The sequence below is a fragment of the Palaemon carinicauda genome, chromosome 4 (assembly GCF_036898095.1).
Source record: "Palaemon carinicauda isolate YSFRI2023 chromosome 4, ASM3689809v2, whole genome shotgun sequence".
Classification (NCBI taxonomy): Eukaryota; Metazoa; Arthropoda; class Malacostraca; order Decapoda; family Palaemonidae; genus Palaemon; species Palaemon carinicauda.
In genome coordinates this window covers 96,330,268-96,350,354 of record NC_090728.1, presented here as the reverse complement: position 1 = coordinate 96,350,354, position 20,087 = coordinate 96,330,268, and the positions used below count along the sequence as shown (strand labels likewise).

Below are 20,087 nucleotides of genomic sequence, written 5' to 3'. Positions count from 1 at the left end.
TAATGTCTTGACTAATACATGAACAATATGTTTTTCCTACTCTCTATCTTGTGTGTTATCTATTTGTGACCATTAATATTAGGGCAAACCACATGATCAAGAGTTTGGTATTTTTGTAGTGAATTACATGGCAATGTAACTTAGGAAAAAAACTACTGTTTCTTTTAGAAAAAATTACGATCTCTTCAAAAATGACACTCGTTTCCGTCGCAAATGAATAGTTTCAGAAATATATATACATCTATATCCTACGATAATGGGGGACCCCCAGTGGGAACTCGGGGTTTTGGGTGGGGAAAACATACTGGGGAAACGAAATATAATTGTTTTCCTATAGTAAATAACGTGAATTAAGCGAATTTGATGTTCATTTCAATCGGAAACAAACAGATCAACCAATTCAGATAACTTTGAGATGAATGGTGTCACTTCTCTTACGAACGAACGATAACATTAGCAACGTTACCAATAATACACAGTGTTACCAACGTTGACGTATGGTACACAGAGTTACCAACGGCACGTTGACATTACTAAAGATAGTAATGATAGATATTTCCATACAAGTTTTACTCAATATATAAAAATTACAAAAAGGTCACAGAACCTAACAAACCCACCTAACCTAGCCTAGTAGTATGATAGGTCACAAAATAACATTTGATCTACATCGGACGTTAGCAGCACTGGTTACTGTATTTTTTCATGACACAATCTTTGTAACGGCGACTCCAAAGTTTATCCAGATATAATGTTTTGTATTTTCCTCCGGTTATTATAATTTCAAGAGGGTAATGTATAGAGAAGAAAAGGCTTGTTTTACGTTTATATATCGATTCCCCAGTATGTTTTCCCCACCCAAAACCCCGAGTTCCCACTGGGGGTCCCCCATTATTGGAGGATATAGATGTATATATATTTCTGAAACTATTGATTTGCGACGGGAACGAGTGTCATTTTCGAAGAGAGCGTAATTTTTTCTATAAGAAACAGTAGTTTTTTTCCTAGGTTACATTGCCATGTAATTCACTACAATGAAACCAAGAGTTTTTCTATCCCCCAACAAAAAACAATTATGGGTGACCTCAGTGGAACCTAAGTCTTGGGTGGGGAAACACTAAAAATGAGGTATTTGGAGCATTATTAACTGTAAAAAATGCGGGGTGTTATTATGATAGCGGCCACTTGTATGTATGATGATGGCTGACTAAGAATACGGCAGTGTAAGGGTGTTGTTAACGCCCCCATGAGATAAGTAGGTAAGGACAGGGCTTGTAGGTTAGGTTTGGGGGGTTGGTTTAGGTTAGTTGGTGTCCATATTTTATGCTTGCTGGAGTAACTGGCTGCTGATATACAAAGGCTCCAAAAATGTATAATAAACACAAGGTGACCAGTTAGAAAAATATATAGTTCATGTATGAGGCATGAAAATAATAAAACTTACCCATAATTCATGTCACATTCCTCAGATGGTTTTGTACTGTACTCTGATTTGGGTTGCTTCGTTTGCAAATAAGCATCCTCTAATTGCTCCTCTGTTTTGGCAAGCAGTGCGTGGATGTGCTGTGGATGCCATCCACTTGCCTACTATTAAAGTGTAACTAGCTATAATTTAAATCATGTTCCTCAAATGATTTTTGCTCTGCCATGACTCGCCTCTCTTACAAATAAACAATACCACATTGCTACTCTTTCCTGGCAAGCAGTAGACTACATTGATGAGGTGCACACGCCAATGTTGAGTCATTATTCCCAGGATATTTTTGAGTTTCAGGTGATCAACAATAGCTATGTACATGATGAAGCCGTTTTGTTCGTAATCAATTACAGAAATAGATGAAATTACACGAAATTTGGAAATAGATTGAAGTTCTCTCTGGGAGACTTCTTGTTCTGTATGTAGTTATGCAGGAACTGATATGGAGAAGGGAAAATGGCTCTTTTAAGACAGCATTTCGGTTCTAAAGCATAAATATTTGGAAGTTCTTTATTGGTTCAAAAAGTCAGCTAATGATTGCGTCATACAGAAAGCTGCCAAAAGCGAATGCAAGCAGCGCATGTGTAATAATCCATAATTTGTTTGTCCAACTATAATAATTTTGTGGACCACAGGGAAAGTTTATGGACACTGTAGTTTCAAGAATGGCGGACACATCTGCTAACTAGTCGTAGTAAAACTGTCTTATGAATATTGTAGTTGAATAAACCGGTAAGGTTAGGGGGCTGGTATTTTCTGTTAAGCCATATCCCGTTGTTGTTGCTGAAGGCTCAGTTTCCCCCTCCGAACTTCCTTCGAGGGGGCACGTTCTGAATCAGGCCTATGGTCGGAACCAGAAGGGTACCTCCAAATCAATCTGCTAGGAATGAAGGGCGTATTCTGGCCCTTCAACACTTCCAACAGACCCTGGCGAGTCACTCCGTGAACGACAACTTTCTCATCTTGCAGTAGAGATACCGAGATGAACCGAAGTCCATTCAATACCCTATCGGCTCGCTTCATTCCGGACAAAGGAATGTGCTCTTCGTCAGTCCGAGCAGACAGATAGAGAGTACCGAGTGGTCTTCGGCCCCCCCTGGTAGCCAACAAGTCCTGACCTTGTGGACCTGTTTGCGACAGCCTTGAATTTTCAAGCTGCCACTGTACTACTCCCAGTCCCAGACCCCAAGGCACTCTGGCAAGATGCCTTCCTACACGGTGGGACAACATCGACGTCTACGTCTTCCCACCGTTCTGTCTGTTGAGAAGGGGGCTCAACAAGACCAGACTATCGGTCAACCTGTCGATGACTCTATTAGCTCCGCTGCGGCGTCATGCAGAGTGGTTCCCGGATCTTCTGCATCTCCTGACGGAACTCCTGAGAGAGCTTCCCCCACGACACGAGCTACTCGAACAACCACACTGCAACATCTACCACAAGCCATAGCATTGCTTCGGCTTCTCGCCTGAAGACCATCCAGCATCTCCTCACAGAGAGAGGCGTTCCGCAACAAGTTGCGGAGCGGATGTCTCGACACCTGCGAAAGTCATCCGCAGGGGTCTACCAGGCGAAGTGAAGAGTCTTCTGTGGTTGGTGTCGTGGGAGCGGTACCTCTCCCCTTGATGCCACTATTCCAGCATAGCGGAGTTATTGTATATCGGCGGGAGGAAATGCACCTTTCTCTCTCGGCGGTGGAAGCCTATCGCTCAGCCTTAAGCCTGGCCTTCAGGCTGAAAGGAATAGACATTTCCTCCTCGCTGGATCTTTCTTCGCTCATACGAAACTACGAACTTACCTGCCCCCAGTCGGAAGTGAGACCTCCTCCATGGAACATGGTTCGGGCTCTTAGGGCTCTTAAGAGATCTCCTTGCGAACCATTACGCCAGGCTTCTGATCGTCACCGTTCTTGGAAGACGGTGCTCCTGCTCGCTCTGGCCTCGGCCAAGCGTGTCAGCGAACTTCATTCATGTTCTCTCGTACGACGTCGCCCATTCAAGAGGATAGGTGGAGGTAACGTTCAGGTTCGTCCCTGAGTTGGTTACTAGACTCAAAATCTGCGAATCCCGGACCTTCGGTCGACTCCTTCAGGATTTCGAGTCTCCGTTCTGTAACAGATGACCCAGACCTTCTCCTACTATGCCCTGTAAGGAGTCGGACGGGTTACCTTAAAGAACAGCTGTAGTTCGTCCTCACGTGCAAGCCCTGTTTGGGAGCACAGGGAGGACGGAGAGGAGGGTCATCAAGAATGCCTTTTCAGCCTGGACTCAAAGGGTCATCCATCACGCCCTGAATCCAGATCCTCCTCCGTCACGTCGCCTTAGAGCACACGATGTCAGAGGCATCGCAGCATCCCTGGCCTTCAAGAGAAACTACTCTGTGACGCAGGTGCTACAAGCTGGAGTCTGGAAGCATCTAACGACCTTCACAGCCCACTACCTGCAGGACGTGACTCACAGGAGCCTCGATATGTTTTCTATCGGCCCTGTGGTGGCTACATAACAGTTGGTCTAACCTCAGGCTCCTTAATGGACAGGTAGCAGAAGGTTGAGGGCATTGTTATCCGGTTTTAGACTGCATGAATGAAAGAAGTATGTCTGGCCCTTACTTCTTTCTTCATCCTCCCCTCTCTTGGGGAAAGAAGCATAGCTGACCTCAAACCTCTGCAGGTAAACCATGCTTCCTTGTGTTCCTAGTTTTAAATATTTAACTTAGCCGGTGAATATATAATAGCTGACGTCTCGGACGGCTCGACAGAAACACAAAAACTCGCGAGCGATCGCCATGAAGGTTGCGGGTGTGCCCACCAGCGCCGACTATCGGCCAGATACCGCATATACATGTAAACAGCCTCAGTTCTTCTCTGTCGGTCTTGTCGACAAGTTGATTATGTTACTCGCTGTTGACCTGGAGTTTTTCGTCATTCTTGGTGAAGTACTTCTTTTTGGTTTTGAGCTTTCGCAGTGCAGGTGTTTTTATCTTCAATTAAAACTCTTGAACCCTTTTTTGGATAGATTTTATTGTTGATGACTTTGGATTGTTTTTGGTTTTTCTTTGACTTTTCAAAATGGCTGACCCTTCTCCGATTCCTAAATTTCGTAAATGTAATGCTAGGGATTGTAACAAACGTCTTCCAAAGGCCTCTCTCGACCCACATACTGTGTGTTCTAATTGCCGGGGTAAAACCTGCCAATTAGGAGATCGGTGTGATGAGTGCGTGGTACTTTTGGAATTCGACTGGCTAGAGTTTGATAAGTATTCTCGTAAGCTTGAGAGAGATAGGGTGAGGAGAAGTTCCTCTAGATCATTAGATTTTTCCTCCTCCCATGCCCCTGAACCTAATCCTTCCCCTGTAGTAGTTGTGCCTGAACCTTCTACTAGCACTCATGAACCATCCATGCGGGATATGTTGCTTGCCATTCAAGCGTTGGGCGAGAGAGTTGAGTCTTTGGCAACGGACCGTAATCAACTCATGGCGGATGTGAAAGTGTTAAAGTGTCAGAGTGCCACATTAGAAAATCGTGGGGATAAAGTGATTAGTGCGCAAAGTGTTTTTAGTGTTGCGACCGAGGGTTCGTCTGTTCGTGCTTGTCGTTCTCCTAGTCCGAGACCTCTTGCAAGCTCCCATGCACCAGGGAGAAGTAATGTCGTAGGACTTATGGGGACGAGAGGCTCTAACCAACGAACAGACGTTCCCTCTATGGTTTCGGGCGTGTCTCGTCAAGACCGCCCCTACCATAAGACGAGCGAGGCGGTTTTCTCCTCGTCATCCGAAGGCTTCTCGCGAAAGAAACCTTGGAGCAAAGTTTCTAGACCCTTAAAGCGGAAGTCAGTCCCTTCAGGACAGGTCCAGCGTCCTGGATGTAGCCATTGGGACAGCTCTGACCCTGTGCAGTCATCGGAAGACTGCTCGCCGCCTAAACGAAAGCGTAACACGGGCTCCGAGAGTCTTAGTAAAGGCAATGCTTTGCCGTCACAGACGTTACCATCGTCTCGGCCCGTACCGACTCCCGTTGATCCTAAATGGGTTGTCCTGCAGGATATGCAGAATAAGCTTGCCTCCCTTATGGAGGAGTATACCGTTGAGCAGGTTCACGATGATCCTCGCCGTTACGCTGATCGAGATCCTGGCCGTCAGCCGCCCAAACGAGCCTTTGCTCGTCCTGTTGACGTTACAAAGTCACGTCAGTCACGTGACTTGGAGCCTCACTCGATGCAGTCCCGTGTTGACTTTCAGCCGCTTGTTGACGTTCAGCCGCTGCCGCATGCTCGTGTTGACGTTCAGGACGTTCGCCAACCAGCTCAGTTGACTTGTTTTGACGTTGAGCGTCAAGCACCGCAGTCAAGAGTTGTTTTAACTGCTCAATCTAGGCAGTCAAGGCAGTCTCGACTTGACGTCGAGCGTCCTCCCGCTCCTGTTGTTGTTGCTGGTCAGTCCTTTAAGCAGTTACATGACGTAGCGTCCTTGACTGCTACTGATGCTCCTTTGCGTGTGGACTTTGCTTGTCAAGCATTGCCACCACGGCAGGTCTCTCCCTTGCTTGAGACTCATCAATTGTCGGACGAGGTTCCTTCAGATGAGGATGTTGCTGATCTTCCACCTACTGATAATCCTTTGGATGTTTTATCAGACGTAGAAGAGCCTAAGGCTGCGCAACCTTCTATGGATTTTAAGAAAATCATGATGATTTTCAAGGATCTTTTCCCAGATCATTTTGTTACTGCTGCTCCTCGTTCGCCTCCGTCTGAGTTTGCGCTAGGCTTAGCTGCTGCCAAGCCTTCCTTTACTAAGCTAGTGCTCTCTCGCTCTTCTAAGAGGGCTTTACGTCTACTAGGCGACTGGTTGGTTACCAGGAGGAGTTTGGGGAAGACGGCCTTTGCCTTCCCACCTTTTAAGCTAGCTTCTAGAGCGAGCGTCTGGTATGACACGGGAGAAGTTCTCGGCTTGGGAGTCCCTGCCTCTGCCCATGGTGACTTCTCAAGCCTCGTAGACTCTCCCCGTCGCCTGGCCATGAGGAGCTCTAAAATTTGTTGGTCCTCCTCGGACCTTGACCATCTCCTTAAAGGGGTTTACAGGGCCTTTGAAGTTTTTAACTTTTTAGATTGGTCTCTAGGAGCATTAAGCAGGAAGATCTCGTCTGCCGACCAGGATGTTTCCTTGCTGATTATGTCTTGTATGGACAAAGCCATCCGCGATGGCTCCAATGAGCTCGCCTCCACCTTTACATCTGGAGTCCTGAAGAAGAGGGAAACCCTTTGCTCTTTCCTTTCTGCAGGAGTTACTCCCTGTCAGAGATCGGAGCTTCTCTTTGCTCCCTTATCGGCTGCCTTGTTTCCTCAACAGCTGATCAAGGACATTGCTGCTTCGCTTGTACAGAAGGATACGCATGACCTGATGGCTTCTTCTGCTCGCAAGGGAGCCCCTTCTTCATCCTTTGTTGTGAGACCCAGAATCGATACTCCTGCGTCTAGGTTTATCCCGCCCTTTCGTGGCAGAGCTCCCAGCAGGGGAGGCTCTCGTGCCGACGGAAAGAGAGGCAAAAGGAGAGGATCCAAGTCCTCCCGTGGCAGAGTCTGACTGCCCACGTCCTCAGACAGCGGTAGGGGCCAGACTGACCAACTTCTGGCAGGCCTGGGAGAAGAGGGGTGCAGACCAAGAGTCTGTGTTGTTGCTCAAGGAGGGGTACAAAATACCTTTTGTACGCACACCTCCTCTAGTAACAGTTCCTCTAGACCTCTCTCCCAGGTATCGAGAGGAGTCAAGGAGACAAGCTCTACATCACCAGGTGTGTCTGTTGCTAGAGAAGGGAGCAGTGGTGAAAGTCTCGGACCTTCAATCACCGGGATTTTACAACCGTCTCTTCCTAGTCCCAAAGCATACGGGAGGTTGGAGGCCAGTGCTGGACGTCAGTGCGCTCAACGTTTTTGTTACGAAAACAAAATTTACGATGGAGACCACGAAGTCCGTCCTAGCAGCGGTCAGAGAGGGAGACTGGATGGTCTCTCTCGACCTGCAGGATGCGTACTTCCACATTCCTATACACCCGGATTCCCAACCGTATCTGAGGTTTGTTTACAGGAATGTGGTGTACCAGTTTCGAGCACTGTGCTTCGGCCTCAGCCCTGCTCCTCTCGTGTTTACGAGGCTCATGAGGAATGTGGCAAAATTCCTTCATTTATCGGGAATTCGAGCCTCCCTGTACTTGGACGACTGGCTTCTCAGAGCATCGTCCAGTCATCGCTGTCTGCAGGACCTACACTGGACGTTGGGTCTGGCAAAGGAGTTGGGACTGTTGGTAAACTTAGAAAAGTCTCAACTGATTCCATCCCAGACGATTCTCTATTTGGGGATGGAGATTCGCAGTCTAGTTTTTCGGGCTTTTCCGTCTGCCACCCGAATAGAGCAAGCCCTGCTCAAAGTCCGACTCATGCTGAAAAAAGACAGTTGTTCAGTAAGAAGTTGGATGAGCCTCGTAGGGACTCTGTCATCCCTGGAGCAGTTTGTCTCACTAGGGAGACTTCACCTTCGCCCTCTCCAGTTCCATCTAGACTCTCACTGGAACAAGAGCAAGACTTTAGAAGCTGTATCAATCCCGGTCTCCGAGCCAGTAAAAGCATGCCTGAACTGGTGGGACAGCAACATAAGTCTGAGAGAGGGTCTGTCCCTGGCAGTCAAGAACCCAAACCACGTGTTGTTCTCAGATGCGTCGGATTTGGGTTGGGGTGCGACTCTGGACGGTCGGGAATGTTCGGGTCTTTGGACGTCGGTTCAGAAGAGCATGCACATCAACGGCAAGGAGCTATTAGCGGTCCACTTGGCCTTGATGAGTTTCGAGAGCATCCTTCGAAACAAAGTGGTAGAGGTCAATTCAGACAACACCACAGCTTTGGCGTACATCTCCAAGCAAGGAGGCACTCACTCCCACACACTGTTCGTGATCGCAAGGGACCTCCTCATCTGGTCAAAAAATCGAGGCATTTCCCTGTTGACAAGATTCATCCAGGGGGACTTGAACGTCTTGGGAGACTGTCTCAGTCGGAGAGGTCAGGTGATCCCCACGGAATGGACCCTCCACAAGGACGTGTGCAAAAGTCTTTGGGCGACTTGGGGTCAACCCTCCATAGACCTCTTTGTCACCTCGTTGACCAAAAGGCTCCCGACCTATTGCTCGCCAGTCCCAGATCCAGAGGCGACCCACATAGACGCGTTTCTACTGGACTGGTCTCACCTGGACGTGTACGCATTCCCACCGTTCAAGATCGTCAACAAGGTACTGCAGAAGTTCGCCTCTCACGAAGGGACAAGGTTGACGTTGGTTGCTCCCCTCTGGCCCGCGAGAGAGTGGTTCACAGAGGTACTTCAATGGCTGGTAGACGTTCCAAGGAGTCTTCCTCTAAGGATAGATCTCTTACGGCAGCCCCACGTAAGGGATCTTCATCAAAGCCTCCCCGCGCTTCGTCTGACTGCCTTCAGACTATCGAAAGACTCTCAAGAGCTCGAGGCTTTTCGAAGGAGGCAGCCAGAGCGATTGCGAGAGCTAGGAGAGCTTCTACCATCAAAGTATACCAGTCGAAGTGGGAAGTCTTTAGAGACTGGTGCAAGTCAGCATCTATTTCCTCTTCCAGTACCTCTGTAGCCCAAATCGCAGATTTTCTCCTACATCTGAGAAATGTTCGCTCCCTCTCAGCGCCCACTATTAAGGGCTACAGGAGCATGTTGGCGTCTGTATTCAGACATAGAGGCTTAGATCTTTCCAATAATAAAGATCTCCAAGATCTCCTTAAGTCTTTCGAGACCTCTAAGGAGCGTCGTATGGCAACTCCTGGGTGGAACTTAGACGTGGTCCTAAGGTTCCTAATGTCCGACAGGTTTGAACCATTACATTCAGCCTCCCTGAAGGATCTCACCCTCAAGACGCTTTTCTTAGTGTGCTTGGCTTCGGCTAAAAGGGTCAGTGAGATCCATGCCTTCAGTAGGAACATCGGCTTTTCCACAGATAAAGCCACATGTTCACTTCAGCTTGGTTTCTTGGCCAAAAATGAACTGCCTTCTCGTCCTTGGCCTAAGTCATTTGATATACCTTGCCTGTCAGAGATCGTAGGCAACGAGCTTGAAAGAGTACTGTGTCCAGTTAGAGCTCTGAAGTTTTATTTAGCTCGTACCAAATCCTTACGAGGTGGATCTGAGGCCCTGTGGTGCTCAGTTAAGAAGCCATCATTGCCTATGTCAAAGAATGCTTTGTCATATTTTATTAGATTTTTAATCCGAGAGGCTCATTCTCACTTGAGTGAAAAAGACCGTTGCTTGCTTAAGGTTAAGACGCACGAAGTAAGAGCGATAGCAACTTCCGTGGCCTTTAAGCAAAACAGATCTCTGCGAAGTATTATGGACGCGACCTTTTGGAGAAGCAAGTCGGTATTCGCGTCATTTTACTTAAAAGATGTCCAGACTCTTTATGAGGACTGCTACACACTGGGTCCATTCGTTGCAGCGAGTGCAGTAGTGGGTGAGGGTTCTACCACTACATTCCCTTAATTCCAATATCCTTTTAATCTGTCTCTTGAAATGTTTTTAATCTTGTTTTGGGTTGTACGGAAGGCTAAGAAGCCTTTCGCATCCTGGTTGATTTGGCGGGTGGTCAAATGTCATTTCTTGAGAGCGCCCAGATTAGGGGTTTTGATGAGGTCCTGTTGTATGGGTTGTCGCCCTGGATACTTCAGCTCCTGGAAGTCTTTCAGCATCCTGAGAGGATGGCTGGGCTTCGTGAGGAAAGCGGACTAACAATGCAGAGTAATCGTCAGAGTCAGCTTCCTTACCAGGTACCTATATTTTTTTGGGTTTTGTTATGATATAACTGTCAAAAACTCTAAGCATATACGCCGTAAACTGTATTAATACTGGTCTCTACCCACCACCATGGGTGTGAATCAGCTATTATATATTCACCGGCTAAGTTAAATATTTAAAAATGATATTTTGATTATAAAATAAATTTTTGAATATACTTACCCGGTGAATATATAAATTATAGGCCCTCCCTTCCTCCCCGATAGAGACCCAGCGGAATGAGAAGAACTGAGGCTGTTTACATGTATATGCGGTATCTGGCCGATAGTCGGCGCTGGTGGGCACACCCGCAACCTTCATGGCGATCGCTCGCGAGTTTTTGTGTTTCTGTCGAGCCGTCCGAGACGTCAGCTATTATATATTCACCGGGTAAGTATATTCAAAAATTTATTTTATAATCAAAATATCATTATTAAGTTAATACTGTCGCGTCCCCCATACCCTGACGAGGTGGTATTGGGAACGTCCTAGCCTAGAATTCCAGCTAAAGGACTTCAGGTCGACTTCCTAGGACAAGTCACACTTCTTCCCTCCACACACAAGCTCATATAGGCCGCACGTTTCTTGCGTAGCAAGAAACTTGCGAGGTGCAGGAACTTTTTTTCTCGAGTGCTGCTCACTCGGATTCTGAGTCCCCGGGTAAGCCAAAGCCAGTAAGGCTGGGGACTTTCCACCCTTCCTAAGGGTAAGTCACCCTATGTAAATAGCGTAGTTTGTATTTCGGTTATGGAACAAATGACAAATTCGGAGATAATTTGTATTTTTCCTAACCATACAAACCTTAGCTATTTACACATATTTGCCCACCAGCCCTGTCCCCCAAGGCAAGTCCTACCTCTAAGTGAAGTGAAGCAGTTTACCGGTGTGTGAGGGGGGGAGGGGTAGCTAGCTACCACTCCCCTACCCCCTTGCTAACTAGCGCGGGGGTAATACACCCTCGTTAAATTCTAATGGCTCGTCATTTCAGCTACGCCGAAAGTAAACCCTATGTAAATAGCTAAGGTTTGTATGGTTAGAAAAAATACAAATTATCTCCAAATTTGTCATATTTTATGTACTTTCTTTTTACAAGGTAAAAGGCTTACATGTCTTTCCTTTGGTGTTATGTGAAAGAGTATTCAGTGCTAAATTAGTGCAGTGAATTTAAACAGTCAGTGGAGGGTGCTTCTGCTCGAACCTGTCGTTATCCTAGCCTTAGACCTCTTCCAAGCTCACCAACCCCTGGGAGAAGGAATGTCGATTGGCGAAAGGAAACAAAAGGCGTTAGCGCTCGAGCAGACTTCCCCTCGAGCGTTCCTGTTAACGCTTCCCAGAATGCTCGCCCTCGCCGTGGTAAGGCGAGGTAAAAGTGTTATCTAACGCCGAGCGTCAGAGCTTTGTACAGCAAGCTACTAACCCTGCTGTAAGAGTTTGACACGATATTTGTAACTGAGTGCAACTTCTTTGTCTCTTTTGTTCGATGAGCGAACGCTTTAGACACGAACGGCATAGTTCCGAGCGTCTGAATTGCGAGCATCATTGCGTGGCGCCGAGCGTCAAGCAGTTGCATGACTTCAAGCTTCCAGCAGTTGGATTTGACGTCGTGTCAAGCAGTTAGACATGTCGCTGAACGTCAAGCACTTACGTGACGTCGAGCGTCAAGCAGTTGGATGTGACGCCGCGTGTCAAGCATAGCTCCGAGCGTCTAGATCGCGAGTGTCTAAATTATGAATGGCATTGTTCCGAGAGTCACGTGACGCCGAGCGTCAAGCTGTTGCAAGGCGTCTAGCGTCCAGCAGTTGGACTTGACGTCGAGGGTCAGGCAGTTAGACGTGACGCCGAGTGTCAAACAGTTGCATGGCGTCAAGAGTCCAGCAGTTGGACTTAACGTTGAGTGTCAAGCTTGACGCCGAGCATCTAGCAGTTAGACGTGACGTCGAGCATCAAGACATGAACGTCGTGGTTACACCAGTTGGGCCAAACGTCGAGATTGCGAACGTCCTAGTTCCGATCGTAATGACCGTGAGCGTCTAGCGTTGGAACATTGTTACGCCAGGCGCTATATTAAAAGATACAGAAGTAAATATTAACTGGAAAGATATTATTTTCTCAGAACAAGGCCCGCCTGAACTAACTCTTGGTGTCTGTTGGAGGTCGAGAATTAAACCCCTAAAAGCATTAAGGCCAGAATTTAGGACCTTAAGGAGTTGACTCCTAGGAAACAAGACATCTCTACCTTGGTTAGAGACTTGTAGGAGGAAGGGATTGACGATCTCTTTTCCCTTATTTATCTTTTAGAGGAATTTTTTTAGGAGAGGTTTCTAAGATCCTTCTTCCTTCAGTTGACTTTAAGAAACTCATGAGAGTTTTTTCTGAAGAGTTTTTGATTTATTTGGTGCTTGCTGCTCCTCGTCCCGCCTTCAGAGTTTTCGCTAAGGAAGGCGTCGAAGGAGTCTCTGTTTACTTAGATGGTGCTGTCTCGATCATCTAATAGAGTTTTGAGGATGATGGGAGACTGGATGCAATCCAAGTATTCCAGGAGGGTCTAGCCACGTTAAGATCGAGGACCTTGTGGCAGCCCCACAGAGACTTTTACAGCCCCCTGGGTGGATCGCTGAGTCTCTCAAGGAATGCAGGTAAATGAGGCATAAAAACCTATGAAGCCAGCTTCCTTATCAGGTATACCAGGAGAGCAAGGGTGGAGGTCTAGCCACATTAAGGTTGAGGACCTTGTGGCAGCCCCACAGAGACTTTTACAGCCCTCTGGGTGGATCGCTGAGTCTCTTAAGGAATGCAGGCAATGAGGCAGGATAACTTTGAATCAGAATTCAGAATTGAGGTACGCACCACCCCTTTTTTCTTCCTCTCTTCTCCCTCAAGAGTTGGTCAAAGACACAGGTTTTGTTGTCTAAATCAGCAAGAAAGTTTCTGCATACTTTTTCTCTAAACCGCACAGACAACAGTAGGAGCCAGACTTAACTACTTCTGGCGAGCCTGGGAGAGGAGAGGAGCAGACCTTTGGTCCGTGCTATTACTAAAGGAGGGATACGAAATCTTTTTCCTAGTGAAACCTCCTTTATTAGTTACTCCGATAGACCTCTCTGCCAAATACAGAGGGGGGCCAAAGAGACAGACTATGCAACATCAAATGTCTCTCTTTTTGGAGAGGGAGGCTATTGTCCGGTCCTGGATGTAACTGCTCTCAACGCCTGTCGGCAACTGTCTAGAAATGTCCATCTCACCCAGTTGCAGGACAGCTGTCTGAGCCTGACATGACATCGGTTCAGACTCCTCCTCCACCGTCAGACTGGTTACCGTCCTCTGGACGCTCTGCGTGTTCTTTAAACGGTGTAGAAAGAGAGATTGTGGTAGACGTGACGTCTCCTGTACCATAACAGGTTGACCCTAATTATGATATGCTGCAAAATATGCAATAGAAACTCTTCGCTCATGCTAGTTTATCAACCGGTGAACAACAAAAGAGTAGTATACCTGGACCCTGAGCGTCAGGTAACTCAACACACACCTGGACGCCAAGCTTCGTAAGGCTACTAGTCGAGAGGTTCTTTATGACGAACGTCTTTACAACTCCCCTGTTAAATGTCGTGTTTTAGCCACTTTAACCCAAGGAGTCAAGCGGACAGACGTGACGTCGAACGTCCACCTAACGTGACATTGAACGTCCACCTAACATGACGTCGAGCGTCCAGCGGAACGTGACGACGAGCATCCAGCTAACGTGACGTCGAGCGTCCTGCAGGACGTGACGTCGAGTGTCCTGCAGGACGTGACGTCGAGCGTCCAGCAAGACGTGACGTCGAGCATCTAATAGGACGAGACGTCAAGCATCAAGCAGAACGCTACGTCGAGCGTCAAACAGCTCGTAACATGGACATGTACGCATTTCCACCGTTCAAATTCATTACAAGTGAGGCAAAAGTTTGTGTCACATGAAAGGACGTAGTGACTCTAGTGGCCCTCTTTTGGCCCTCAGAGAGTGGTTCACAGAGGTACTGGAATGGAGGGTAGACACTCCAAGAAGTCTTTCATTAAGAGTAGATCTACTCAAACACCCCCACTTGGAAAGGTACCATCAAAATCTCCAAGCTCTTCATCTAACTGTTCAGATTATTGAAAAACTCACAAGAACTAGAGGTTTTTTCGTAGGAAGCAGCTAGAGCTTTTGCAAGAGTAAGGAGTACTTCTACCATCAAGGTTTACCAATCCAAGTACGAGGTTTTTAGAGAGTGGTGCAGAGTCAACTCTCTTTCCTCGTCCAGTACTTCTATAACTCAGATTGCTGACTTCCTGTTATATCTTCGAAGGAAACGCAATTTTGTCATCCTCTACCATCAAAGGATACAAGAGTATGTTAGCAACCGTATTCATGGCACAAAAACTTGGACTTTTCTAATGTTAAAGACCTACAGAAACTTCTCAGATCGTTTCAAACATCAAAGCAACAACTTCAGGATTCACCAGCTTGGAATCTGAATATTGTCCTGAAGTTCTTTATGAGTGACAGGTTTGAGCCCTTGCATTCAGCTTCATTTAAGGACCTCACGATGAAGACACTATTTTTGGTCAGTCTGGCGACAGCTCAAAGAGTCAGTGGGATTCATGCTTTTAACTAAAATGTTGGTTTTTTTCGAGATAACAAAGCTATCTGCTCATTGCAGTTAGGCTTTCTCGCCAAGAACGAACGCCCTTCTCAACCTTGGCCCAAGGCTTTTGAGATTCCGGACCTTTCGGATGTGATTGGTGAGGAGTTGGAGAGAGTCCTGTGCCCAGTAAGAGCCCTGAAGTTCTATCTGGACTGTACGGAAGAGTTGCGAGACAAGTTGGAAGCTCTTCGGTGCTCGGTCTAGAAGTCCTCGTTACAGATGTCGAAGAGTGCACTTTCATTCTTCATCAGGCTCTTAATAAGAGAGACTCATGCACATTGCAGTGAGGCAGACCCCAAGTTTTTGAAAAGCCAAGATGCATGAAGTTAGAGCTGTAACAACTTCGGTGGCCTTCAAGCAGAATAGATCATTGCAAAGCATTAAGGACACAACCATTTGGAGGAGTAAATCTGTGTTCGCTTCACATTATTTTGAAACGTGTCCAGACTCTTTATGAGGACTGCTTCACTCTGGGACCATTCGTAGCAGCGAGTGCAGTAGTGGGGGAAGGATCCACCACTACGTTCCCATAATCCTATACCCTTTTCTTCTCTTGGAACTTTTGTATTTTTATGGTTGTTCGTGGAGATTGCGACAATCTTCCACAATCATTGATTTTAGTCAGGTGGTCATTTTGTTCCTTGAGAGTGCCCGGAACAAGGGTATTGGAGGAGGTCCTGTCAATATAGAGGTATTTACACTGGTCTGACAGCTCCTAGAGGTCTTCAGCCCCCTGGGTGGATCGCTGGATCTCATAAGGAAAGCGAACATAATGAAAGTATTCATTGAAGTCGGCTTCCTTATCAGGTACGAACCCTTAAGGTTTATTAACTCTTAAGTAAAATTCCAACAATGTTGGCTGTCTCTGACCCTCCACCAAGGGTGTCAATCAGCTATATTTATATAACCACTGAGTAAGTCAGTTTAAAAATTATATTTTCATAATAAAATAAATTTTTGAACATACTTACCCGGTGGTTATATCAATTTGATTCCCTCCCTCCTCCCCTCTAGAGAGACAGTCTATGGGCATGGAAAATCTGAGGATTCATGGAATGTTTCTAAGTACCTTCGCGTGAGGGTGCGCAGGTGGTACACCTGGCTACTCAATCTGCGATTGCCGCGAGTTTTGAATTTCTGCCGGGACGTCAGAGACTAAAGCTATATTTATATACTGTAACCACCTGGTAAGTATGTTCGAAAATTTATTTTATTATGAAAATATTATTTTGAAACATTTCAGTGTCATTCTCTGGTTGGCCATTGGCCACCCATAGAGATATGCTGAGTTTGGCTTGTTTGAACAACATCACTGTATTTTTACTTTAAGTAGCTTATTTTCAGTAATTTGGCAGTTCAGATTAGGAAATAATTTAGCAAAATAAAAACAATGTTTGTAGCTTACCTGCTTTCCAAAGAACTTTGATAATCAATAATTGTCATTTTAATAACAGTGGATAAAAAGATATTTGGAATAAGACCTTGAAACAGAAGTGTCACCTGAAGTGAATAGTTAAGGTGTCTGAAGTTTTCCATTATCTCTGCAGTGATGAGTTAAGATATACAGAGTTAACCTGCCAATGTCAATAAGAACAAATTGAGATTTGGAACTTCTTAATTATGTAAAGAAAAGCATGCAAAGTTTTCCATAATTTGTCCAATGGCTCTACTGAACTTAATTACCTCTTGGTACAAAGTGGCCATCCATGTAATGCAAACTTTTAACTTTTGGGGTCTTAGATAAGTTTTGTCCATGTATTGTAGGCTCTAGCTATATGGATAGGTTTGAAATGCTGAAAACTGTACTGTATAGCATTTTGTATTTATTTTTTTTTCTACTTTCTAGTAAACAGAGCTCCTCCAGAACTTTAGTTAGGCCATGGTTCAAAACTGTGTTTTATATTTATGTAGTTATGTATAAGGAATACTGTATGTGCTAAATGTTATTAAGAAATTTACATAATGAACACTAAAACTTATTGCAGAGTTCCTGAACACATCTAGTGCAACTTATTTGGCAGCAGACAAGTTACCTCCAGGGCCTGAGCAACGTGCTGCTCATGAAGCTGAAATAAGACGGCAGGAGCTACTGCAACAGATGAGACAGGTTTGAAAATACTGACAATTTTTTTTTTACTTGTAAGGTCCGGACTAAGTCTTTATTCATGAGATGCCTGCCTATGTTTTTATAATTCATTCATTGAAGTAAGAAGAAAAATCCTCCTTGTATATAAATCTGGCTTACGTAAGAAATGCCTAAAATTTGGCATTAGCAGGTATCATCCGATAGACAAAAGAATTCTGGAGATTTTGTATCAAAATGAAATCTCAAAGGAGAACTCTCTTACTAAATCACAGCTGTTCCAGTACAAATACAAACTGTCATCCATTAAATAGAGATAACAGCACTGCTGGAATACACAGCAGTTAAAATTGTGTAACAAGGTGTAAATAAGTGGCTGGTATTCAACGATTTGGAGCAGGGAAGCCTCCTCCCTCCGCCTTTTCACTAAATACGGTAGTCACTTTGATATCAGCATTTAGTGAAAACAGACATTCCCGCTGGCTTGAATTTTTGGCAGACTTACTATACTAATACTTTCTATTTTCTTTCCAGCGTGTTAGTGAGTGTGTGTGTCTTTCATGAGGAAGCCTGCAGATATGCAGAATTGTCCGGTGGGTGTTGTACCTCAAATGCGGCATCTTCATGAGTACGAAGGAGACGAGTCCTTATCTTTTGTGCCCTGACTGTCGAGCTCACTCTTGCAGTCAGGTTTCTCCTTGTAATGAGTGTCGGGAGTGGTCACCCTCCCAATTGTTAGCGTATGACAGGAAGAGGAAGTTTAGAAGGGATTCTTCCTCTGAGCTCTGGTACGCTACCCTGTGACCTTTCCCCGTTGGTTCTTCTTGGCTGCCTAACATCGTTGGAGTGTCTAATTCCCGGGGGCAGACATCACCTACGGTCCCTGCAGTGGGAGCTGAAGTCATCATGGTCCCAGCATTAAGACAATCCTCTCTCACTAGTTCCTATCAGAGCAAAATTCAGGAATTACCTTTTGTGTTGGGTAGAAGAAGGAAACCTCTGAAGGGGATTTCTGCACGCGACTTCCCCTCTGGAGTTTCATCTGTTCTCAGATGTATCCAGGGAGGGGTGGGGAGCACGCCTCGGGGAGCACATGAGATCGGGAATCTGGTCAGAGCAAGACTGCGAGGAGCATATCAATATCCTGGAAATGATAGCAGCATGGTTAACCCTCAAAGGACACTTTGTGTTGTTGATGAGCAACAACATTCCTTGTTGTCCTACATCTCTAAACAAAGAGGAATGATGTCTCACCAACTGAGCCAGTTAGCAGTAAGGACCCACAAGTGGGCAGTTGCCGACATGATCTCTCTCTTGACCGGTTTTATCCCTGGCAACAAAAACATAGTTGCGGACAAATGAAGCAGGAGGGCAGAAATCATTGGAGATGAATGGTCTTTCTGTCCTCAGATAGTGGCAGAGGTTCTGACTTTTTGGGGTTTTCCGATGATCGACTTGTTTGCCACAGTTTATTGCTTTCTGGTGCCAGATCCAGCAGCAGTGTTCAAGTACACATTCTAGCCTCTGTGGGTCAGCCTCAACGATTATGCTTTTCTGTTCTGCCTACTAAGAAGGGTCCAGAATTGGGTTGGAGCGACCCCAAAATTGCGCATGTGTCTAATAGCACTGTAGTGACCACACATGGAGTGGTACACACCTTCTTTACCTGCTAACAGGGGGTCTGAGAGAACTTCCTCGCCTACCAGGCCTGTTAATGCAACCACATGTCAGGATTTGTCACAGAGCAGTGGAGTCCCTTCATCTTCACGAGTAGAGGTTATCCAGTACAGTATCTCCTCTCGCAGAAAGGCTTTTCTCAAGAGACTGCGAAGCAGATGTCTGGATTCCAGCAAGTTGTTGATGGCTGTCTCCTGTGGTTGGTATCATAGGAGACATTTCTTTGAATGTCGTAAAGGTTTTAAATTCCTTGAAGAGGGCACCTTATGAACCTCTTGAGACATGCCTCCAACACAGACCTTACCCTAAAGATGGTGTTCCTGCTTGCCTTAGCCTTGGCTAAGTGGGTCTATGAACAGCATGGATTATCTTTCAGCATCACCCATTTAAGGGAGTGGAGGCAGTTCTCTCTCTCCTTCATCCCTGAGTTCGTAGCCAAGACCCAGAACCTATTATTACCAGACCTCAGGCTTTATCTTTTCAGGGTTTAAGTCTTCGAGAGGTAACTGAAAATCCTGATCAGTTGTTACTATGTCCTTTAAGGGTGCTCAGGTGCTACCTCAAGTGTACAAGGCCTGCCAGGCCTCACTTGCAGCACCTCTTCGTTAGTTAATGAGAAGGGTGAAAGGCAACATTCAGTTTCGTCCCAGAGTATGTTGCCAGACACAGTCTCCAGAGGTGACGGATCCTACACGAGTCTCCACTTGGTAACTGACGATCCAGATCATCTGTTACTGTACCCGGGGTAAGGCATGAGGCTCTACCTCAAGAGAACAGCAACAGCCCACCCGGGTCCTTTCTCTTGTCATCAGCACTGGGAGAGACAAAAGGAGGATCACCAAAACATCATCATCAATTACGCTCTGAATCCAGATCCTCATCCAACATGTTGACTCACAATGTCAGGGGCATAGCTATGCCCCTGGCCCTTCTAAGCAGATTACTCTGTGATGCAGGTTTTACAAGCAATGGTGTGAATGCTCCAGGTGACTTTCACAATCTTTCTCCAGCAAGACGTGACCCACAGAAACTCGATACGATCTCTATCAGTCCTGTGGTGGCTGCACAACAGCTGGTTGTATGCTTCAAGCTCCTTATTGGACAAGTAGTAGTAGGTTGAGGGCACTGTTAACCGGTTTTAGTCTGTGTGAATGAAAAGATTTGACTGGCTCTTATTCTTTTCTTCATCCTCTCTTCTCTTCATCCTCTCTTCTCTTAGGGAAAGCAGCATCCTGGGTTCTCTGCATAAGCTAACCTGAAACCACTGCAGGTAAACCATGCTTCCTTGTGTACCTAGTATTAAGCTAATACTGTTGCGTCCCCATACCCTGGCGAGGTGGTATTGGGAAAGTCTTGGTTAC

The 20,087-nt window shown here is 46.0% G+C and overlaps 1 protein-coding gene across 2 annotated transcripts in view; it reads left to right on the top strand.

Moving 5' to 3' along the window:
* The window catches only part of Snap29 (Synaptosomal-associated protein 29kDa), a 131,218-nt gene that overhangs the window by 659 nt on the left and 110,472 nt on the right, over nt 1–20,087 (top strand). For both annotated transcript variants that reach the window (XM_068372512.1, XM_068372511.1), the window contains exon 2: nt 16,952–17,073. In XM_068372512.1, coding sequence (XP_068228613.1) covers nt 16,952–17,073 — 122 coding nt within the window. The remainder of the gene's footprint in view (nt 1–16,951; nt 17,074–20,087) is intronic.